The following is a 25,369-nucleotide window of genomic DNA, read 5'->3' on the forward strand; positions in this document are numbered from 1 at the left end:
CCTCTGGCAGCAAGCCATGCTACCTACTCCAGAAATGCACTGCATTTCAGAGGTTATTGCTTGCACATTACTGCCGGGCAAGTGAACGCTCCAAATGCTGGAACAAATTCAAACGTCTTGAAAGGAGATATCTTCCTCAGCACTGGCATTCGTGTGCTGTGGCTGTAAATTATGCCCAGAGTGTTCATTTTCTTTTTAAATGTGTTCTCATCTTGTAATAATTAATGGTGTCAGATTACTGGTGTGAAAAAAGCCTGACTTTACAACAACGATGGATTAATGAAGTAACAGTCATGGCTGGAGTAGCAGCAATAAATTGCTAGAGGAGTGACACACCTGAAGCAATACTTTCAAAGGCCTTAAATTATTTAAGTTTCAATGTCCCTCATAAATATTGGTTTTTGTTAATATTTGTTTCTGTGTTAAAAATGGAAGTCAACAGCTCCGGCAAGAACAAGTCTCTTGCTGATGAGCATGGGGAAATAGCATGCCTGTGCTTTCTAAGACATTCTTGTCTTCCTCAGGGTTGACAGTGCTCATCTGCACATCTCTGAGCTTCTCTGTTTGGGGATGTGGCATACAAACCCCACAGACTCAGAAAGATCTAGAAGCCATAGCACCAAGCTCACAGGTCCAAATATCTGTTTTTAAAACTGTGATGAAGTGAGAAACTCTTGAAGCTGGCAAAATGGGGAAAAAACAGAGTAAGCAATTTCCACTTTTGGTAAAATTTTTTATTTAATCCATTTTAGCATTCAGTATTATAAGGTATGAAATGGAAGAAGAAGAGGGACAAAGCCCTGCAGATCTGTTGGGAGGGAAGAAAATATCATTTAAAACATTGGAAACTTATTTGATGTCAAAAAGCACTGGATCAGGCTTTTGGAAACCATACCAAAAGGCGAGGCAAAGGGAAAAAGGTATATTCTCTTAATTTATAATGTGTCTGAGAAGAGATTCCTAATTGCTGGCATAAACTGATATAAAAATTGACTGCTGATATCAATGAAATTAGATCACTTTGTAACTGATGAAGACTCTATATGAGTTTCCCAAAACTTATAATCAAACAATTAGGTGTTGTTAGTTATTGCCTATAAGACTGATGATTGATGACAAAAAAAAACCCCTCTGAAAATTACAGGAATTCGGCCAAACACCAACTCAATTCAGACTATACAGCAAAACTAATATAAAACCTTCTTGTAAAGCAAATAGGATCTAAGGAAAAGACACTAAAACTTTTGAGAAGCTCCACAATGAAATAAAAACCATTTTTCTTTATCCTTGAATATTTTGTTTTCCAGACTAGAGATTATCTTCACTGCAATCTCATCATGGCCTCACACTCTTCCTTTAACTCCATCAAGACTTTCATCAGGCTGTGATCTGTCCCATGGGTCACCTTCATAATATTATAGGCCTTTAGGAAAGAACAGAAAGGGACATGTTAGTCATTATGTCAGTCATGCAAAGGGGCTGGACCCTGGAGCACGGTGAGATGTAAATACTGGCAAGTGGCTGGCACCTGGGGGCTTGAATGTATGGCATGGCTGAAATAGGAATGAAGCATCCCAAAGTGCATGGTGATTTGTCCCTGACAAAGTAGGAGGCATTGACACATTATTCATGTTAAAACCCACAAATATGTTGCACAACTGGATGTTTGGAATAGCAGAGACAGATACTTTTGCATTGAGACATGAAGGCCATTTCAAGACTGGTCAACTACACCACCCAAGATTTTGATGTATTATTTAAAAGATGACTGTGATATTCATGATCTTAGAAGCCTGAAAGTCCTGTAAAACAGAAATGGATTAATGCTTAACCCATGGAATGAAGTACTTTAACTCTATCAGGAGCATCTATATAGCATCAAACAAATGAGTACATTAATAGTTTCATTGTCAAAAGGCATGCAGGGGAATGGGTCTTTGCTGCTTTTCCCAGGGATTATTTTCCCTGTGTCTTTGTCATCTTCTGCTGCTGGGCTAATTTACGCTTGCTGATATTGCCTGTAGTGTTGCTGATTTCCTGCCACAGATATGTCTGCAATGCTCTTTGCCCAGCTCATGTTTAGATCATCACTTTTCATATGGCATTTCTGCTTCTTCCTTCTATTAAATTCCTCCTGCAAGGAGGGAAGTCCTAGATGGAAGCTGATTCAGCACTTCTGAGGATAGAACAAGGGAGCTAGTAATGTACTAGCAGAAGAAAAGATCACAATTTTTTCATCATCCTAAACTGAAGAATTGCAAAAAACTAAATGCAGCTTGTGTTTCAAAGGGTTCCTTGTCCAGTCAGCTGACAAAATTCAGCTAAAATTTGCTCTGAATTGCAGAAAAAAAATGTTTTGGGGAAGAAATGTTGAGGAAGGGACCTCATTTAAACTGGTTAGATAAAAGTAAATATATATTTTTGTAGAATGAATGAAAGCCTACTTCCAAATTATAGAGACTGGCAAGCATATAGAAATTCTAGCATAGTTTATTTTTGCTTCAAATTTGCTATTTCTTAAGAGAGGGAGGCAGCACAAGATTGAAAGAACAATTTGAACTCTCAGTCAAAACAAATCATAGTGAGCAAGGAGCTCTAAAAAGAGTCAAATATGTTTTAAGCTACCACAGTGCCCTACTACTAAATGAGAAAATATACCCAGTTAAAAAGAATGATGGAAATACTTTCATCGCTTTTAGAAATGTCAAAGAAATGTGAAACAAAATCAGAAATACTAAGTTTTTGTAACATGAGCTGCACCCAGGCTAGCTAGGAGGGAACAGGATCACCCTAGAGCAAAGTGGCCGGGTGAATTGGCCCTGGATCCTGACACATTGGTGCACAGTGCTTGCATGCCCTGTCCCAGAAAGCTGATGAATTTATTGTGAATGATGTATGCTAAGAGCTGTGCATCAGGATACATACGAGCGACAGTCCTGGGGCAGCTGACCTGGATCTTCAGCCCCACTACAGGACAGAGGTCAAGCTCATACTGATGGACTTGGACCATGCACAGTCAGAGATGTCTGTATAGATATACCACCATTAAAAACCAATAATCCTTAATATAAAACTTAATCTTGAGTTAATGCTACCATTGCTGCCTTTCTCCCATCTCCAACAATTTCTTTCCACTTCTTTTCTCTCTCTGTATGGCAGACAAAAGCACTGTCTTTATCCTTTTGTTTCCTTGGAGGAAATCATTCGTATGCAATGTACTATCTCACACACAGCTGTACAAGTCAGAACCAGCTGAAGCAAAGTTAGAACAGCAATGACTCGTGTAATCCCTAAATTCAACAGGTATTAGGTTATGTAGCTGTTTTGGCAAAGGTCAGTGCAAAACTGGGGATAATTTCAGCTCCAGTGCAAGGAATTGTTTTGTTGGACAGAAGCAGAACACGTGGGCTCTCTGCCCACTTCCTCGCTCTCCTCAATCCCACAGCTCACCAGCAGAGCTGAGGCTGATTCATGTGGTCTTTGTGCTTGCTCTCTCTCTCAGCTAAAAGAGCAAATCTAGTTATGAAAAGCTACAATGGCAACACAGGCCAGGGTGTCATCAGCCACACCCTGTCTCCCTGAGGAATATAAACCCGGTTAGATCAGACCTATGGCTGCTACTACATGGATGTAAATGAAGAGCAGCACAGGTGTTTGTGCCTGATTTGCATGGGGATGGGACACGATGCCCATGCCCATGGCTGTGGGGAACCATGGGCAGGTGCAGGATGGCACAGCTCTGTCACAGGGGAAGCAGGCAGCAAATGGCTGTGTGCCGGAGTGGCAGCCAGTGTAGGCCAGTGTTTCAGAGGGTTTTCCATCTCTCTTGATTGAAGGGGACAACTTGTTAAAGCAGGCACAGGAATACTATCAACGACACCTGGTAAACAATCCAGTGTTTGAAGCAAACAAAGGGATTTCTTCAGTGTTGCTGTGAGACCTGGGAAGGATTTCACCCCAATTCCTGTGCTCTTTGCCTCCACAACAGGGATTTCTATAAGAAGGGAAGTTGTACAGTACCTGTTGTAGATGTTCATGAGACAAGACAGCTATACCCATCAGCTCATGGGGGACAGAAGTACTCCTATGACCATGCCATGTCAGGCTCCTTAATTGTTTTTCAGACTGAGCTGCAGTTCCTGTCTTTTGCTGACAAAAGCTTTCCTGTAATTTCCTAGGTCTATAATTCAATTTGTCCTCCATTATGTCTTTCATATATATATATACATGTGTATATATGTATATATATGTGTGTATATATTTATGTATATATATACACACACACATATATATGTGTGTATATATATATAAATTTAAAAATAATATGTTGGTTGTAAAATAAGCCAAGGGCTACCTTCAGTTTTTATTCCAGTGGAGTATTGCCTCTCTGTCAAACTTGTATTTCAAAATCCAGCAAATAAGATTCTGCAGGGCCTAATAGAAGTTTAGGGGGTGGTTTCTTTCTAATGGGCAACATAAAGCCCTCCATGTTATTTAAGTCTTCTTTGGGGGTGCAGGACAGAGATCTAAACCCATAGGGCCCTAAGAGCAAGGTGGTTATGACAGTGATTCATTTTTTTGTGGCACAGAGAGCAGCAGCGAGGCTTGGGCTGCAGAGCCAAGTGTGAAGATCTACTGGTCTTAACAGAGCATGTATCTGTTGCAGAGAGGCTGTCAGTCCCCAGCAGCTCTGAGGCTGCGCCTGATTAAACAGGATTTATATGTGAGGTGAATTCCACTCAGATCCCAATTCCTCTGCACCTTCCATATCCTTCTTCTTAATGCCACAGTGAAATTAGTCTGACGAGGGTTCCAACAGGGTGCTGCTATTCAGTGTCAGAGTGTATTAAGAAGAGTAATGAAGCAGAGAAGGTAATCGAGTTTCTGCTCTGAGCATGTGGCATGCTCTGTTGACACATCTAATCACGAAGGGGCAAATTGTGTTCTCATATAACTCTAGGACATTTTCTGAGTAATATTAGGAATCACATCCGTTAGTCACAAGAAACCGGGAATTACATCTTCCTCTAATTTGTTCCAGTGTAGACAGCAAGGAAGTGAATCAGTTGCAGAGCTCATCTGAAGAAGTTACCTGGAGAAACAGGATGACAAGAAGCTTTTCTTCCTCTCAGTTGTGCTCCCAGAGAGTGGCCGTTCAGTCTCTCCTTGTCCCACACTTGAATGAAAAAGGGGAGGCTGAACAGAGAATAGGCAAAGCCATGACAGGATTCTACACCTCAGCTGGAAAGCACTTACTGTGTCCTTGTGGAGCACCAATGGCTTGAAGCCTCCATTAGAGGCTCACTGAAGTATGACACAGAGGGGCAAGCAGCACCTCAATGTCCCTTTTCAGAGAAAGTGGGGGGTCACAGCCCAGAAAAGGTTTCTGTGTTAGGCATTGTTCAGTTTCCAAAGGATCACAGAGTAGCAATCTGGCTTGCAATGGGCAGCTTCTTCACCAAGAACATATACATTCCCATTTGCAATGTCCATGTTCACTGACCAGCAGTATTCATTTGTCTCTAGGGGAATTTGCTCCAGTTTATTCTAATCCAGTATCACATTAGAAATGCAATTAGAAAATGCCTGTTGATATAATTGTAGCAGTATTAGTGAAAACAGAAGCTCTTCTGACTGGAGTCATTCCACTGCTAAAAGGGAAAGTCTGAATATTTGGAAATTATAAATATTTTGGGGCAAAAAGCAGAGGGATTACCTGGCACATGACAGATGTATGACATATTCCTGAATTATGCATAAAAATAGAATTGATTGCTCTTATGTCTGCTTTACAATGATCAGAATTGGCTATAATTTAAGTAAAATATATCAAGTGAAGATTTAAATTATACCAAGACTTAGCAAGAGTGGCATCATATTAAATACTAATTTATTACTTCAACATATGAAAATTATCAGTTATTCAGCTTGCATCATTAATCAGATGTTAAAACCAAAGAGATACGGGGGCTGAAGAAAAGGTAAGTACAAAATACTAATACCTAGAGAGTCATGACTGATATTATCTTTATAGGAGACCTAGGCAGGTGTGAAAAAGCACCTCTCCCCCACCTCCAGTGGAGACACCCATCCCCTCTGTCCCAAGCAGTTGCCCTAACTCCTTGCCACAAAGCACTTCATATTGCACAGACATTAATCGAAGGGAATGTAGAGGCAAATGGTTCACTTCTTTCCAGCGCTGGTGCCAGAACTGGGCCTGCTCCTGCCCAGCAGAGACAAGCAAGGGCCAGGTGGCTTTTGGCAGCACCCAGCAAAGGCAGCAAGGAGCTGTGCCAGGAACTGGAGGTGAGCAGAGAGCCAGGATAAGGAACCACGTGAGCATGTAGTGTCTTCAGGGCAAGCTGATCACAGGACAATCAATAACATCAGAGAATAAGACCTTTTTGAGGGAAATTAGAGGCAGCACATCTTCCAGGGGGAGTAGAGCACCACAGCAGTGATTGAGGGCTTGAGATGGGAGACATGATTCTACATCCTGAGGACATGTTGCACATGGAAAGGGATTATTTATATATTTAAGATGATACTAACAGCAATATAGCAGCAGGACAAATAAGAGCCTGAGGTACAAGGAAGTAAATATAAAAGTCAGCTCAGGTACAGGAGGGATGGCTTAAAGCTGAAATGCAGCTAACAAAGCACAGCTGCAAAACCAGATCAAGGATGATGAACAATAAGAAATACGAGGGATCAAGAAACACACCTGTTGATTTCAGTGTGGATCACAATAAAATACACATGTTAAAGACGAAGTTGTCCTGCCTGAAATCACAGAACCTGGTAGGGAATAAGGAGGGTAGAAACTGCAGGTCTCCTCCTGTTCTTGTACTTTCAGTGCTCTCAGAATCCCTTTGCCGTGGGAATAAGGAACATATGAAGCACTGAGATAATTTTATCTCTTCCGATCTAATAGTAATTTTTCATCCAGGCACCTCTGAGCTATCAAACTGTAATTAGCTGTGACTGATGCTGGAGAATGTCAGTGCCTGAAATGCTGTGCTGAGCAACAGTGACCCACCACCACACCCAGCTGCAGCCTGGGGAAACACTTCTGATGGAAGAAGTGGTGAAGAGTATCCAAAGGCATGAGGGGGGAGTCACACAGCAGTTTTGGGGGAAAAAACGGAGGAGGACAGAGAAAAAATATTTCACCATACTGACCTGTTTCAAGGTTTCCAGTGCCTGAGGAAACATGCCTTGACTGTACTGCAGTTTGCCCACTCGCATCAGCTGGACAGCCCTCAGTGGATGGAAACCAGGATAATAGAGTCTGTAGAGAAAAAGGAGGAAAACGTGTCACTGTCAGCTCTCACCTTCACAGTCACTGCCTCTGTGGAGAGCTATTAGGGTGGGACTGCAAAGTCACTGTGAATGTTAATAAGGTACTCAGAGAGAATTAGCTGCAGTACTGAGAAGCCTGAAATACTGAGGGGAATTAGCAAATTATTACTCTCCATCCCAGAGGAATGCCTTTAACATTATCCTTTTAGAAAGTGACGAGAGTGGGATTATTTAATTTGCTACTATTGGATAATACAATAGCATTTACTGTACTTAGTGTTGCAAACAGAGGTCCTTGACAATCTCAAGTCTCTCGCGAGGCATAATTTTAAGAGGAAGCTTCATCAGGGAACCCAGTCCTGGATCATCCAAGATGAAGGAGTGGGACTGCAGTGAAAGCAGGTATATAACATCATGATGCATTCTTCTGAGGGTTTGTATGCTGCTCCCTGTTGCATAAAAATAACTGCTTCTGCACATTCAAGGAAACATCTCACACTTGGCTTGTTCATCTGTACAAGGCATCTGCTAGTATAAGGATACATTCCTGTTCTTAATTATTTTCACAAAAGCAGAGGTTCTGTTAAAAAAAAAAAACAGAACAATGCTCTCTTTTTTCTAGGAATTAGATGGAGAGTGGTATATCATTAATTTCTCTCAAAATGCTTTTGAAGTGTTCATGGTGGCTGCTCCAGATTTTTAAATTCCACTGGCCCTTGACTTATCATGTGTGGATTGCACCCCAGCCCCATGTTCTGGATGTGCAGATCATGATATCTTGAAAAAGCAACTTGGGGGCTGTAGAAAGCCATGGATGTAACTTGCTTGGAACTGGCCATCAGGAAACGTGAGGTGAAGGAACACACTTGGAGGTTAAGTCACTTACAAAATACCTTATATATATATATATTTTGACTAACTATCCCAGAATCACAGAATCCTCAGGGTTGAAGGAGACCTCTGGAGATCATCCAGTCCAATCCTCCTATCACTTATAGCAGATAACAAAGGAACCCATCCAGGTGGGTTTTGAATGTCTCCAGATGGAGAACCCATGTCTTCCCTGGGTGGCCTGTTCCAGTGGTCTGCCAACTTCAATGGAAAGAAGTTCTTCCTTATGTTTTGGTTTATGGCCAGTGCTCCTTGTCCTGTCACTAGGCACCACTGAAAAGTGTCAGGCATCATCCTCCTGGCCCTCCTTTGAGAGGTTTAAATGCATTAATGAGATCCCCTCTGAGTCTTCTTACTGACTCAGGCCCAGCTTCCTCATAAGATATGCTCCAAACCCCACATTGTCTTTGTGGCCTCCATTGGACCCTCTCCAATATCTTCCTGTCTTTTTTGTGCTGAGGAACCCAGAACTGAACACAGTATTCCAGAGGTGGCATCACCAGGGCTGAATGGAGGGGTAGGATCATCTCCCTCGACCTGCTGGCCACACTCTTCCCGATGCACCCCAGGACACCACTGGCCCTCCTGGCCATAAGGGCACTGCTGGCTCATGGAAACTTGTCACCCACCAGGAGCCCCAGTCCTCCTCCACAGAGCTGCTCTCCAGTAGGTCAGTCCCCAGTCTGTGCGGGATTTGGGTTATTCCTCCCCACGTGCAGGACTCTGCCCTTGCCCCTGTTGAACCTCACCAGGCTTCTTTCTGGCCAATTCTCCAGCCTGTCAGGGTCCCACTGAGTGGCAGCAGAGCCTTCAGGGGTATTGGCCATTCCCCCAGTTTAGTGTCAGCAGCAAACTGGTTGAGGGTGCCTCCCGTGCCACTGAGAAACAAGCCGATTGATACAACCCAGTATTGATCCCTGAGGAATGCCAGTGACTACAGACTATGCAAATGAAAGAATAAAAGCCTTAAGCACAACTCACCAAAGACAAACATCCTACTTGATCAAAGAACGTTTTATTTCCTCAAGTACACCAGCAGTGTGCTTGAGCAGTGTCTAAAAATACAAAATGAGTCACAACTTCAGGAAGAATCGCCAATAAGCTTTCCAAAAACTACTTCTCAAAGAAAATCTTCTTTGTGTTTATGCCAAACCTATGATCATCAGGGTTCAGGGTAAGTGTTAACGAATGATACCACTGCAGTCAGGAAGGCACTTAAATCTGCATGAGTACGATTAAATGCATGCTAAGACATTAAATGATGTAAATTTGTACAATGTACAGAAATCTTCTGATAAGACTGCATGCAAATTAATAAGTTATCTTTCTCTGTTATATTTCACTAATGAAAATGCAAACAAAATGAAATACAAGTAATTGTATAAATAGCAGCATATCTGACTGTCCTTATAAATCTCTAGTTAGGATGTGTAAACCTAATGAAAAATGTTTTCATACTCAAATTCCCCTATTCCACTGATTTCATGCAGTTTCAGTGAAGGCATACAGAAATACATGGAAAGCATGCCTGGCAGGATCTCAGCAGCAACAGCTTTTGATCTGCCAAAGCCTCTCATGAAAGAGCAGAAGCCAATTCCTCAATGAGAATAATCCATCCTGAATTGCCACAAGCACCTCCTGCTCAGCCCCCTTGTGGGTTGCAGTTCAAAAAGGCTGAAAAGCCAGCAGACAAGAGAGAAGAAAAATGATAGCACTTATCTCAGTCCAAACTGACCACTCAGGAACTTCAAGGGTCTGGTCAAACAAACACTAGAAAATTATCAGTAGGTCTATTTTTATAATTTGTTTCAGGTTATTATATCAACATGGTGCTATCTGATACTAGTGAAATAGGGGAAAAATGCAGAGATTTTGGTGTGAATTAATGCAGAGTAATAGAAATTCCAGCACAAACCGGGAGACAAATGGAAATAATGAGCACATGCACACCTTTGTAAAAATTGAAAATTAAATGTCTATATGATTGCATCCTTCTGATCTCCTCTGTGACTGCTGCAAATGAAGGAGTAAAAATGTCATTTCCTCTCCTCTGTGCCACCAAAAGGCCAGGATGCCTGGGGAAGGATGGCCACAGGAGAAGGTGCCAGGGAGACAAAGATTTTTGCATGAGATGATAACCCATCTCTGTAGGCCCCATTAGACTATTTCAGCTGTATCCCAACAGCTCTGATTCTTTTGCCACTGTTCTTTCACAGCTGCTTCACATCTTTGTCATTCCACACCTTTATCTTTCATCCTATCAAGCATCTTTTTAATCTTCCTTTCCTCACCCTTCTGGATAACCAGCCCATTCTGATACCAACACAAAGAAGAAATGTGGGTCCTGCCTCGCCTGCAGCCAAATGAGGGGTGGCAGCTCAAGCAGGAAACTCCAGGCTGTGCTTAAGTTCATCAGTGTGCACCTGCTAAACTTCACACAACACAATGTGGGCCCATCAGAATTCAGAATATGCCCCTTCCTGAAAACGTGTTTCTCTCTATAGATCATATACCTGCAGTCACTAAAGGTCTAGGATTGTGGTATTTGGAATACCAGGGAAAACAGGCAGCAATTTAGCAATGTCAGGTAGCCAGCCCAAACTACCAGCCATAAACTAAAGCAAATGAAAACTTACGATGAGGACAGAGAAGGAGTAAAATGTGTGAAATGAGGGACCCTGTGCTCATAAATATTTACAAAGCTGTTCAACTGAGCTGATTTATGCTCTCATCTTATGCATGTACATAGTTCCATTTTGCAAGTCTTAAAACTGGCCTTTGAAACAACTGTTTATTTTCATATTCTGGAATAAATCTATTAAACTGTTGGAACACTGTTTATGGAAGGACATCTATTGGGTTAGTTTACTAGAGAAATCCAGGCAGCTTGCAGCTCTTCTGGGAGATGTGCAAGTGGAGAAAATGCTGCTAGCTTCTTCAAGACATTCCCAGGATTCAGTATTGTGAAACACTGATGTGACAGAAAGAACTAAGCAGTATCAGGCACTTGTGGGCCAACTTATTATCCCCGTGCCTTGCTCTGAACAAAAAACCAAGTGGATAGATTTAAGAATAAAGAAGATATTTACCAGCCAAGGAACTGACACCTAAAAACTGTCAACAAGAGACCAAGATAACTATAGAGAAATCCATGCTGTAAAACACGTTACAGCTTGAGAAGAGTAGGATTTCAATCTGAAAAGGATTTTATGAGATTTATGAGGGCCTGAGGGACAAGAAGGGAAACAGTAACATACTGAAAGCTGAAGTAAGCATCGTTCTGTGGAGTGATGCTTCCTTGCCCTTGGCACTGGTCAATGCCCTGTAGATCACTTGCAAAGAGAGATTAAACAAAATACAACTATCAAAGCTGCACTGTAAACAAGACAGCTGGAGGAGCCTGAGAATGAGCTGTACGTTTTGTATCACATCTTCTGCTTTTATGAGGCAGCACAGCTTTGTTCCCATCCATGCCCAACAGCATCCATGCTGGCCTGTTCCTCCAGTCTGCCCTCCTGCCTGTCAGCTGGTGCCCCCAGTACAGTGTTACCTGCAAATCCCACAGAAGTGCCTCCTGTTGCCTCCTCTGGGTCATTGAAAATGGTGTTGAACAGGACAAGTCCCAGGACAGACCCCGTGGTACCCCCGCTGTTACTGGCATCAAACAGGGGACATCCCAACAACCATGTCCTCCCACCCCACCACCCAGCCAGGATTTTACCTGCCTAGCTCTCTGCTCACCTGGGCCACAACACCCTAACCTGCATGCTGGCTCCCTGGTCGTCTAAACCTTGCAGAGACAATAGTGAGCACACTGACCAGCTCTCCCAGTGCCTGTTCTGGAGGAAGCCATCTGGTCTGATGGAATTGGAGGGGTCACACGCTCTCAGATAACCCCTGGCTCAACCCTTATCCTGGGATATGCCTGGGAGACTGCATAAGTGACCAGTGAGGCAGAGAAGGCATCACCTAGCTAACTATTCAAAACCACAAATAAAAGCTATTTCCCAGTCTTCAGGTAGCTTGCACCAGTGCTTCACTGTTCCATGCAGCAGCAGTTCCTGCACTTCTTTCACAAAATACAAGGATACCAATTTCTAAGCAAAGAAATGGCTCATACTATGTAAAACAGTAGATGTTTCTCAGGAAATCCACTGTTCTCATGGTAATTCATCCTCATTGTTTGCCTTGATTAACCTCCAGAGCAGTCACTAATCATATACTTTATAAAGAAAAGTGGGGTTTTTTCTTCATTCTATGTATTAGCTCTGAATCTCTTGAAGCAATCTCTTGTGTTTCATGTAAGGGACAGTGTAAAAACCACAACCCTTGACAAAATTTAGCCAATTCCTTCTATTTCTTAATAATGTAGTTCCATTAATTCCACTCAACCTATCTTCAGTTACAAGATAAAGAGTCAGAGCTTTTGTGTTCTCTTGTGAATTAAAGCCTAGTATTAAAAAAAAAAGAGACTATACAAAATCACTGTCTTTTCTGATGACTCATATTTTAAAATAGATGTCTACCATTCCTTGCAGATCAGTCTGTGGGACTTACATTTATACTGCGGTGTTCAGCCTGACATAATTAGAAACAGGAGGATTTATAAAACCTGAAATAAAGGTTTGAAGTGGAAATGTTACAAGTCTCTTTACTAAGATGACATGTAAACGGTGATGCTATACATAACTGTAAACTGGTTTGCAGTACCTTTCTTTACAGTGCAAGTAAATATGACAGCATAAAAGACATAAAGCAGTTTCAGGAGCCCCAACAACACAGAAGGGATAAAGAGGCTACAGGGCTTCAGCAGTGGTGGTGAGAAGAATGCAGAGAAGACAGTATCAGCCTCACAACAGAAATGTACACCACAAATACAGCACCCACTAAGTTCAACCTTCTCTTCTTTCTCTGACTTGTTCTTGATTTCTGAACTCCTCAGTATCTGAGTACATTCATTAAAGCTGTTCACTGAACTGAAGCCTAGGAATTAGTTTTATATTGTCCATTTACTTGTTGTTTTTTTTTTCTTTAGTCAGTGAGGTGAAACTGGTCAACTAATTCACATATAATTTCTGCTCCTTGGCTGGAATGCTGAATGGGTTCTACACATGAGAACTATAAAAAATATTTTTAGGAAAAATTTAAGGACAATTTTTTATCTGTGCTAAAAACTATGAAACAGACAAAGAAATCACATGCATCAGGAATGTAAGACAGGTACTCATTTAGGAGTTCGCAGCTCCTAAAGTCAAAGGTACTGTTCAGTCTGATCTCCTGCACAGAATTTCACCTAGCAATTCCTGCTCCAAACCCAGCAATTTGAGGCTAACATATTGGTGAAGAAGAAATGCTCTATTTATAGAAAATAATCTTAAGCAGCTTTATACATAATTTGGTCAATGTTTTATTTTTTAACATGCATGAGCCCTGTGCGAGAGTTCTGCCTGGAATGAACAAGGCTGTGGGGTTATTTTTGGAGAAAGTGGGAATGTGTCATTGATACTGGACTAAGTGACTCTTTTGAATGCTAAGTATTAGAAGTCTGGTTGGAACTTTGAAATTTTTAAGGCCAATATATCTGTATTAACCTGCTTAAAATATTTTTGAGTTCCTGTGAAAGCCTTCAAAAAATACTGTCCTGGCTTTCATGTTAATATTACATTTTCTTATTGGAATAATAATAATGTTAAGTTGTTATTTTTCTGGTTTTTGTTTCTCTTTCCCCCTCTCTTTTCTTCTTTGTTATGGGTGACGAGTTAAGTTTAAATCAGCTCAGTACTTCACAACTCCCATTATACCTTCTGCAGCCATGTCGTTTTTTGAGTAGAAGACTAAATGCTTTACCTGTGGCAGATCTGATATACTCCAGCTGCCCTGGAATATTTATTGTCCATTTTATCTCCCCATCACAGTGTCTCAAGGAGACGATCAAAGCATCAGTCAACAGTTTAATTCTGGCATCAGTCTTTTCTATTTTTTCCTGGGTTTGACCTCTCTCACTTGGATTTTGGGATCAGCTCCTCAGCACTAGCAGGGAGGTTTTCATGGAGGAAACCACTAGTGCACATCCTCAAAGCATTATAAAAATGCTTTGCCAGCAACGGGAAAACATTATTAGAAGAAATTTTATGCTGGGAAGTCTCTTACAAACTAAAGCAGGAGAAATTACTTTCTGTGATTACTATGCAAAACTACTAATTATCCCTAAGAGACTTCTTCTGGTCTAACTAAATAACAGCAGAAAATTGGCCAGCTGGGACAACACCAGTACAGATGTGCAGACCTAACACCTCTTAGTTCATTTGGAAGACTCCATATTCTTATAAATATGTCCTGGCTGAACATTTTTGCATCCTAAATTAAATGTCTCTCTGTGAGAGACTCTGGACTCTTTGGACTGTTTTGTATTGGCAAAACTCTTGGTTACTCCCCAATTAGTATTGAGATTTTCACCAATGCCCACAACTCATGTATAAGCCCCATCCTACTAAGCAGCAAAGTGCATGGCATGACAGCCTTTGTTCTGCACAGATAAGATATGGAGGCCCAGGCAAATGAAATAGTTTGTCCAATGCTACAAGATAAAATTTCTGGGAAAGTTAAACCTAGATTTATTTCATTGTAGTTCTAGGCTGGCTTTTGGTTCGGGTAGACACTGGGTTTTGTGTCTGTGCTGTCTTGCCTACCTGTCTGGCTCTAACAGTCTAAAAGAAAGTAAATGTAGTTTTAGAGGCTTAACAGGCTTGTATTTTGTAAACAAAATGCAGACAGTAACCATAGTTAAGAAACTTTTGTGCCAGACTGACAACTTATTTTTCTGTTTCTTTTTTTCTATTCTGTTGTCACTCAAGAAATGTCCTATTTTCTCTGTGGAACATTTGCCTCTGGAAACAGTTCAGGATTTAGATCTGTGAAATAATGCCTCAAAATATTTTTCATCACATCTGCATGTCATACAGTTCCATTACTATTTGTTTCAGTAATTTAGCTGATGTGATCAAATAAGCAATCATACTTCTTAATTGACTGAATTCTCAAGAAATGTTAGCTATCCATCTCAGAAATTATTTCTCTCTGGCTGCTGATCATTCTGCCATATTCCTTATGATGAAAATTTATGTCACATTAAAATGAATATTGTTCCAGATGTTGTCTCTGCCAGGATTTGAATGATAACTTCAATAAAATGAAAAAAATGGGATAAACTGCAATTTTCATCTTGGCTCTTGATCTGTCTAACTCATCCAATTAAAATGGTAACTCTTCTCAGTTTGAACTGTCCACTTCAATGTTCTCTCCTCTTCTGTTATTACGAGATGTTAAGGAAATAAAGGGTGCCCAATCTGGAATGGAAGTAGGAAAAGATTTTATGTATATTGTCTCTGTGTCCTGGATGAGCTTCAAAATGTCTTGTAGCTCTTAAGCTTTCCTGTCCTAAGTTCACCACCTCTACAGATAAAGATGGCAGTGTGGACTGTCACTGCAGATAGGAACACACTGTCTCAGCCCTTGCATAACTGGGACAGTAAGAGATTAAGATCAACAGTTTAGTTCAAAGGATTTATAAAAATATTTAAAAGCCATACAGATTACATTGGGAAAATGCCAGAAAACACAAGAAGAGTAAGAAACGTAGCAAAGGAACAAAAGGAGAGCTAATTAAAGAGAACATGCATGGGAAGAGAAGCAAGAAAATGAAGGGAAATGTACACTAGAGACACTGTAATTTTTGACAAAGATCTTGGCATCACTTTATTCTCCAGCAATAAACCTCTGACCAGCTGTTGATGGTATGAAAAATTACTCACTTTCCCTATCTCATGCAGCTGAGAATACAAGATTGCAGGTACAAGAAATTCAAGTTTAGACTTTGGTCTTAATCAGAGACCTACAGGATTGCATGATCTCTCTTCTTCGTCTATAGAGAGTGACAGGAAAACGTAAAGCACTGATTCAAGTCACATATGACTTTCCTCTGATCAATTCCCTCTGCTGTGACATGAGTTCCCCCAGTATCTGAGCTACACTCATCTAAATACTACTGAAGTCAGCAAAGCTTGGAGAAGTCAGATGAGTGTGTGGGTGTTCACGAGCCATAGAAGGAACCTCTCTTGGGCTTTTTTTTTTTCTTTCTCCCACCATGTTGTCACCTTTCAAAATTTGTCAGACCTGTGCTAGTGTCAGATACAACTCTTGTTGTCAAAAATAATAGCAACGATAACAACTGAATTAGCATTTGCAAAATGCTAAAATTGCAAAATCTAGTGACATTCTCATGCATAACTTGTTACCAGCATGTCTGAACAAGAGCTCTATTACCTGATATCAGATATCTCATTTAGACAACTAGCCTTACTCCCCCTCATGTCTCAGGTTTTTCATCTGTAAAATGAGAATACTGATCTCTATATTCGGTAGACTAATATGAGGGCTAAAAACTATCATGTTTGTGAAGAGCTTCGAGAGTTCCACAGGAAGATTCTGTAGGAGGTCAAAATATTAGCAATAGTTCTGAAAAGAATGACAAATCCTTGGTAGGCTACAGAGTTAAAACATGACAGCTAACCAAGACCATCTGTCTGAGCTGGAGAACACGTAACTTCCATCCAGTTGCTCAGCTGGCTACAAAATTTCTTGCATGACCCAAAAGGCATGTAAATTGCTCCAGAGCTTCCTAGGAAATAAAACAATCTGGAAGAAATGGGAGGGGGAAAATAGCATTTTTTATAGAAAAAAGGAGACCAGGTCTGAACTTTATGAACAGCAATCATGAGCAATAATCTCTCCCAGGCTCCAAAGTGCTGCCTGAAATGCTAGCTGAATATAAAGGAGAGATTTTTTTCAGGTAACACATGAGAGTGCCTCTTCACAGCATGGAAAACAGTGTGCAATACTGCAAATGACCAAAGGATGCTTGAACTCTGTAATTGAAAGTAGCATGTTCACTTAGCAAGCATTTTTCAAGGAGAGACAGGTTTGTGGTACACCTTGATTAATGGGTATGTTTGTACCTTGGCAGTACAAGCATGAGGTAAAAAAATTTAAAGAGAAGATCTCAAGCCACCATTTCACTGTCCCAAACAATTGTGAGGATTTTCAAAATTATGCCTGGCTATAGTTATGTGGCCCAGCCACTCAGGGCTTGTTTAGAGACATAGGGGAGTAGGAAAGATACTCTCCAATAGGCACTTTACATCAAATTTCCTCAGTATGAGGTTTCAGATTGAATTTCTAGATTAGGTCATTAGAGGTCTATATCTTGACATGATGAGGATATATTTCTATAGGCAAGATGAGGGATGAACAATTCATTTAAGCTAAAATACAATGCATTCAGGGACCATACTGAATAAATCTCTTGTATAAAAATAGAAACAAAGCCTTCCCAGACTGAAAATAAAGGGGATAAGACAGAGGAACCCAGTTCCCAAAGAATTAGCTGGTTTTTTTCTTCTACTTAGTGCCAACGACATAAAAATACATAATGGATCTGTTGGAAGGATGTTTTCTCCAACTGTGAGAACTCCAGCCCTTTGTAAGGACAGCCATGGAAGGGCGACCACCTCTGTGGGCCAGACCACAAGGACAGTGGCTGAACATGTCACTGAAGCATATGGCCTTGAGCCACTAGAAGGACAAAACCAAACCAAACCAAATCCCAAGCAAACAAACAAAACAAAAAACCCCAACCAACCAACCAACCAACCAACCCAACCACTCTGGAAGCTGCACAGGAAATCCTTTGGAGTTCCTTGACAAAGACTTGGTTAGTCCACCCCTTACAATGATGCTTGCCCAGGCACCAGTGGAGGCACAGACATTTTGTGTCCAATCTTCTTTCCCTAAAGGCCATGGCTAGGTAGCCCATGGTAGAGCACACTTCAGACAAGCATCCTCTGAACCAATCTGGTAAATGTTTAGCCTGTACCCCACTCACTGAGGGCAGCATCGGCACAAAAGAGGAGCTACAACTGCACTATCATGCCTAAAGCATGAGTAAATGGCATGTAAATGTCTAACATAACGAACCAGTGAGCAACCACATTCTCTCTCAGCTGATTGCATGGAGGCAATTACCACATTTATTTATGGATGAGTGGGGATGGAGGAGGGGAAATGAGCAAAAAATCCTATATGTGGACTCTGTCAAGTAATATATTTTCTATCAAATGTTTGGGTCCCGCTGAGCTAAAGAAAGACTCTGTAACACTTGGCCCACAGTTCCCAGTAGTGGACCTCTGTGCAATGAGACCAGGTTCACAGATCCAGCTTGAATACTAGCCAGCATGTGGGGGAGAGTTCCAGCAAGCTGCTGTGCAAGTGCAGCAGAGCTGTCAGGGTAATCAATCTGTGGCTCTTGGGCCACTGTTTCATCCTGTGTCCCAGGTTATACCCCTTTGTTGGCTAAAGCTCTCTGGCATAATATTTACTTTTGGTTTCCCATTACATGTACCAGCTGTGTTTGAGGCAGAACTCCAGTCTGTCTCACAACTCATTATTTCAAACAGTAAGAAGAAATTCCCTTTTCTTCCTCTTCCCAGATATTTTTCTTCTCTGTTTTCCTCTTCTAGTTTTTGCATCTTTCTTTCATAGTTTCTCTATCCTTACCCTTATATTTTCTTCTTTCAGTATTCTCTATCCTAACAAGCTACCCTTTCCTCCCTCTAACCAACTCTTATTATAATTTTTATTCATAATTTTAATATTTTTTTCATTCCAGGGTCCTCTCTACCTACATATAACCAAAATGCTAAGCCCTGTGTAGGCTGACTGCTCACCTGGATGTGCAAAATGCAAGATATCTATCTTTGAAGGAACTGCTAGACCACTAACAGCTGTTTCAAGGTAAACTCCCTTTATGCACTGCAAATTACATGTTAAGACATGCAATGGTGTACTGTGCATAAAGCCTCAGGAAACCACCCATTGATCTATGATATGTCCATTAATCTCTGCAGCCTAAAGGGCATCTTTCTAAATTTGTACAAGAGCCAGGCATGAGAAGAAATCTGTCAATACCCTTTTGTAAGGCACAGGAAAAACCACATACTGAGTCTTTGCTGTTAAATGTGAATCCACAGAATGAGGCAGTCATCAAATTCTAAAATGGCATTTACTTGCCTCAAGCAAAAATAAAATGTCATGGCTCCTTCTGGTTTTGCAAAGTACCACAATTTGATTGTCAATTTGTGATTTGTCTGAAATATGGCTTAGATATCTCTTGGCTTTCATGGCATCCGTTCTGAGGATTTTTGTATCACTTCCAGTTTGTATTTCATGCTGGACCAGATGTATCTTAATAGAGTGCAGAAAAAGACCTCTGCTAGGTGACAGCTTCTCTCCCAGAAAAATGGAGACCTGTCCTGGAATTACCCTGTAAATGCACATCATGGCACTGCAAGTTTTTGTAATGAAAAGGAATTTATGCTGCCCCTCTGATCCGTATTTTCTTTCTTTCTCTGCTCCTGCTGGTACATCAAGTACTGTTCGTGGTCCACTTCCTCCCCTTTTTCATGAAAGACACTTCTTTGAAAGGGCTCTACTAATTTCTTACTGGCTTTCAGCAGACTTTTTTGAGAAAAAAAAAAAAATCTTATCAGAGTCCTTGATATTTGGTTATTTACATTGTCCCTTATCAGGGACAGCTGATGAGAGTTGTACCTTCATGTAAAAAATACTTACAAGTTTTTATAATGACTATAAAGTAAAAATAATGCTAATAATGCAAATGAGTTCTGAAAAATATGTACCTTTTGCCAATGCTGGTTTGAGGCACAATACAGTAGTTTCTATAAAACTGCTGAGTATTAACTTCTTTGTGACATTTGTTTATGAATAGAGATGAGCCAAGAGGGAAATTTTGCTGTGCATGGACGTACACTGACAGCATGAATAGTACTGTGTAGTAAAAGTATTTCCATCATGACATAAGTAGATTTAAATTGAATGCATGCAGATATGCAGATTGCCTAAAAGATGAGCCCAGACAGATTAAATATACCCATGCCACTTTTTTTTTTTCGATTCCTACATGATAGAATACAGATCAAGTAATTTCATACAGAATGTCATACAATAGTATACAACACACAAGACATAACAGTTCAAGCCAATTTCATGTGGAGAAATACTTACCTCAGAAAACAGCCACTGAACGAGGCTACCTTCCCCTCAACAGAGAAGCCATAAATCAAGAGATTACTGAGTTAGAGAGTACAGGAATGCCTTGTTTTGTCTCCATGCCAGAGCACATACACTCACCTCTTCTATTTCTCTCTACTTTACAGAAAGAGATTCAACAACTAAAATAGGTTCAAGACATTTTATACATACTTTGAAGAAAGAGTGCTTGGCCAAAGCTCAGATTTATACTTGCAAGTGTACATCAGACTATCACACTTGATTAGAAATTGTAACTGCAATATGAAACAGTTCTCAAATTACAATTTCAAATTTTCAGCATTTACAATATGAGGGCAAGCAGACTGATTTTCAGGAGGAGTTTGGAAATAACTGCAATTCTTGGTAGACATAATTCTTCTGCATAATAGTAGAGACAGTTTTTCTACCTATAAACTTTCAAGGTTAATTTGAATTCATTAATGGTGTGAATTTAAAATTAATCACCTAATAATCACTTCAGCCATGTTGTAGATTCTGTCACTGAAAACTAACACAGAGTTATTTCATATTTAGGTTGATTCATTTCCAAAGCAAACTGGGCCAGACTGCAGTAAATTGAGAAAAACACGGGTAATTGAAAAGATTAATTAAAGCACTCCAGAATCTATTTGGATTATTTACCCTTGAGGGAGAAGCTTTGGTCAAACAAAAATGGTATGCTTAAAAAACAAAAGTCCTTCACTCTTGTGAACATTGGGCCAAAACATATGTAAAGATAAAATTCTATGATGAATATCATGTAATTGTCCCCTCTTCAGAACAAAATTGGATGGTTTTTATATGACTTGTTCCGAACAAACTGGAGGTAGCTAGAAACCGGCTAATCTCGAAGAGGGAAAAAGAAAAAGATATTTTCTATAAGATACTAGACAAAATGGGGCAAGAGCCAAACTAGACACAAGACTGTATTTTGCATTATTAGGTTAATAAACTGGTTATGCTACATTTTGATCCAAAAATGATGGTACGATTACAATAAATTATGAAGTATTAGTTAGAAATGGCATATTGTGCTTAATGTACTAGCAAATATTAACCCACCAGCAAACACATAATCAGTTGCTATAGTAATTCTAATCTCCACCTATGCCTCAAGAATTGTTCAGGGATGTGACAAATTCTGTCCTTTACAAAATGTGTACTTTCCCATAATCGTGTTTAGTGGATTTTCTGCAGAATCCCCATGTGCCTACTGCACAGATCACACAGTGCCTTATCAGATTCAAATAACTGATTTGAATTTTTATTGAGCGCTGACCTTTCCAATGTACGTTTGATTTGTGTTTACATCTAATATGTATATATCTCGTGATCTCAAATATTCCACTCTGCTTGTTTTTAAACAAAAGGCAGCATGAAAGCAGTTTACTAGGAAAATGGAATCTGATCAAAAAAAAAGAAAATAAAAGGAAAGTACAATAGTTAATTATTTCAGGCCTAAAAACTGGAAGCAGTTTTCCCATGTGAATAAGGGCCAATACAGGTCCTGTACATCAATTAGGCCCACTTAAAGCACATTTTAAAGGCTTAGAGAGGATTTATGGTGCATCAGCCTGGGGCTGTCTGCATGTGAATTTCATCCCCTATGAATATACCTGTCAAGATAGCTGAAATCTGAACATTAAGAAGGTTGTTAGCAAATCAAAATCTAAATTTGCAGACATTGTCACCTCAATTGTACTTGTCTCTTCCCTTCCTCACAGCAAAACAAAGTGGTTACAAGCACAAACCAAGTGCAAGAAACAGTGGTCACAGAACTAAATTTTCTCATTTAAGCTGCACTTAAGAGGAAGATGGATGATACTCTAGGAAGAAAAAGATTGTTTCTCTGTCTTGCTCTTCTAAAGGAAGAGCTTTTAGCTGCAGTCCATAAAATCCATTTCTATGTCAGGAAATGAAGGGAACACCGAATACTGTACTAAGCTCACCAGACCCACAAGCCTTTAATTAATTGTTTTGTTCACATAAATATAAGACTTAAGATGCATAATTGAATTTCATTATATGTGGACTTTGAATTTAATCCCTGATGAGCAATTATTTAGGATTCATGGATTCTTAATAATGACATGTTTTTCCATTCCTTTACATTTCTGCAGTAGTCATAAATTCTAAGGAAGGCAGAATCTTGAAATCTGGAATCTCTACTTACCTCCAGAATTTTAGCATTTTTATTTGAGACAACTACTTGGATCCATGCTAAATTAGGAAATAGAGAAAACACTACTGGAATAATTGCATTCATAAGTCCTGGAGGAAAGTCAGATACTTCATGTGTGAAATTTGCTCTGAAAGCATATGGAATTAAGGTTTTGCATTCTGTTGGAATTTCTCCTTTAAGATCCTCTCTGATCTATCAACGATACTGGAATTGAGAAAACTTTTTATTTTTTCCGATTTTATTTCTGGATTTTTTCCAATTTCCATTATCTCTGGATCACCTGACTTTTCAATTCATGTCAAATTGCAAAAATATCACCATTGCCTCATTCAAAACTCTCTTGAGAAACAACATATTCTGCAGTCCCTGAAGAGGGCAGAATTTTTACCTTTTCCCACCCTTTAATCGTGCGTCCAAATCCTTTCCAGAGCTTCCTGCAGTTGATTTTAAGGAGTTAACAAATAATGAGATCGATAACTATACTTGAACATGACTTCAGAAAACTCTTACGTAACAGCAAGTGTAGGATTGATCCCATTAGTGTATTCATGCTGACAGCTCCCAGGCATCTAACTTTATGGACAGGACAGGAAGCTTTATCTTCCCAGCGTCCCAGTATATGCCGTGCAGAGTCAAGGATTCCTTGAGGAGGAAATTCAGAATATCCAACTCCCTCTGCTGAATATTCCTCAACATTAATAATTCAAGATCAACTTATGAGCTCAGTTTTCTGTCACCTTGGCTCAGACTCATAACTCTGGCATAAATCGTGTCACACTTTGATTCTTCAAATTGAAATGAGGATACAGAATGATTGATTCTGCTTTTCGTTTACTAATCTTTGATAAATATGGGAAGCTTCAGTATGGTGCATTTCCATAGAAGCAACACACTTCCAAAGAGAAAAGCCACCTACACTATAAACCTCCTCATATAAGTGTGCTGGATGTGCAAACTTGATCACATTTTCCACATGCTGAAGCAGTAAAGGTCTAGAGACTAAAAGGACAGTTCTCCAAGGGCCACAGTTTCTAATTTCTTTGAAAACAAACACAATCTACCATGAAAAATTTAATGGTACTTTAATTATCAATCAGTTGAATACCATGAGATATGCTTGCCTTCATTTTTTAATACCTTCTGCCATTTCCAGCAAAATGTGGAAGGAAATAATGGATGCCTTGAGTATTCTTCCTGTCTATTTCCACCAAAGTAAAAAGAACAAGATAAAAAAGAAAATAACCTCAAAATGAAGATCCAGATTCTTTTGGATCAGTCATAATCCAGGAGGAACACTAGCAATAATGAATATGGATACACAAATGTAGCTGCAGCATTCACATTAGTAGCAAAGTAATGCAAAAATTTGCCCCTTTGGTCGAGTTCTGCTACATTAAACTACTAAACATCTCTTGGCTGTCTAACTCAAGGTTGCATCTTTGTTTTATAAGGTCAGCACTTTAGCATTTGAAAAATATTTTGTATTTTGCAATATTTACCTCATTTCCTTCTCCAGAGATGTTGTAATCATTCAGGAATAGGAAAGCATATTGCATATGTAAGAAAAACCTTTATGAATAAAAACATTTCATCATCTTGAAGAATTTCATTAAATGGGTATAGAGATAATAAAAATATTTAGCTGCCTATAGTGCAGTCTAGGCTGGGTTTTATACCACACCCCACATACATGCAGTGTCATCTGAACAGCAGAAAATGTTACATTATATTGGCAATGTCTCTGTAATTCTTAAATCTTCTCATAACTGAAAACCAATTTACATTAAAGAAGAGTTTCTGTTTAGAGTTAGGGGGAAATGGGCAAACCAGGCCAAATGTCTTCATTTGGGTCTCAATGGCTTTTCTTCATGCTACCCTCCAGCACAGGACAGCTTCCTTAGCGTAAAGGTGGGGCTGAATTATCTAATTGAATATATAGTTATATTTAGTACATAGCACTGAGAAAACAGCAAGAATAGGAAGTGTGTCATAGGGAGAAATTTTTTTGTCTACCCATGCTCCTACAAAGAGGATGGAACAAAAATATATGTGCAAAGCTCTGCCCTCCTTACCATGATAACACATTTGATGACAGGACACATGGATCAGCTACGAATGAATATTACAAATGTAAATATACCTCTGGGAATGAGGAAATTTTATCTTTGATAAATGTGCATCAGGCATAGCAATGTGGATATTATTATTACTACTACTACTACTATTATTTCTATTTAAAATAATTAATGGAATAGTGATACAAATGATCGGATGAACCCATGCTACTCACTGTGACAAATCCTTACTGCTGCTTTGCTGGAAAGATATATCTCACAATAAAAGGTTTGGCCACTAAAGATACAGTACCGTCAAAACTGAAATATCAAAATGCTCTCACTTTGTTGTTGCACCAGGAATTAATATTATACTGAAAGTCTAAATGAGGCAGAACCAGGTATTTTGATCAGCACATTTCAGACTAAAGATCTTGGAAGGATCCCTTCAGAGGAAACAATCTTGAGATTCTTTTTTCCATATTCCTTATTCTATATTATACTATGCAGCATTTTAAACATCCTGTTTTGATGAAGAGCAGTAGGAAACAGAGGAAAATACATGCTAACTATGGAGAAAGCACCTATTAAAATAGAGTTATCCAAATTGATAATGCATAGATAAGGAATATTCACTGGAAAGATGTACTTCTGAGTGACATCTTGCATACGCATGCTTAAAGCCCTCTAGTTTCTCTTGCAACTATTATCATGATAAAATAGTATAAAATAAAATAAATCTGTCATTATTTTTTTCTGACAACTGTGAAATGTA

The 25,369-nt window shown here is 39.7% G+C and overlaps 1 protein-coding gene across 5 annotated transcripts in view; it reads right to left on the bottom strand.

Annotated features, from left to right (window-relative positions):
• Positions 1 to 721: 721 nt before the first annotated feature.
• Positions 722 to 25,369, bottom strand: part of SMYD3 (SET and MYND domain containing 3) — a 382,460-nt gene continuing 357,812 nt past the window's right edge. For all 5 annotated transcript variants that reach the window (XM_066178534.1, XM_066178533.1, XM_066178539.1 and 2 more), the window contains 2 exons: positions 7,183 to 7,291; positions 722 to 1,423 (listed from right to left, as the gene is read on the bottom strand). In XM_066178534.1, coding sequence (XP_066034631.1) covers positions 1,322 to 1,423; positions 7,183 to 7,291 — 211 coding nt within the window. In that variant the 3' untranslated portion in view covers positions 722 to 1,321. The remainder of the gene's footprint in view (positions 1,424 to 7,182; positions 7,292 to 25,369) is intronic.

The sequence above is a fragment of the Chamaea fasciata genome, unplaced genomic scaffold (assembly GCF_029207755.1).
Source record: "Chamaea fasciata isolate MVZ Bird 193981 ecotype frontalis unplaced genomic scaffold, bChaFas1.0.hap1 SCAF_3, whole genome shotgun sequence".
NCBI lineage: Eukaryota > Metazoa > Chordata > Aves > Passeriformes > Sylviidae > Chamaea > Chamaea fasciata.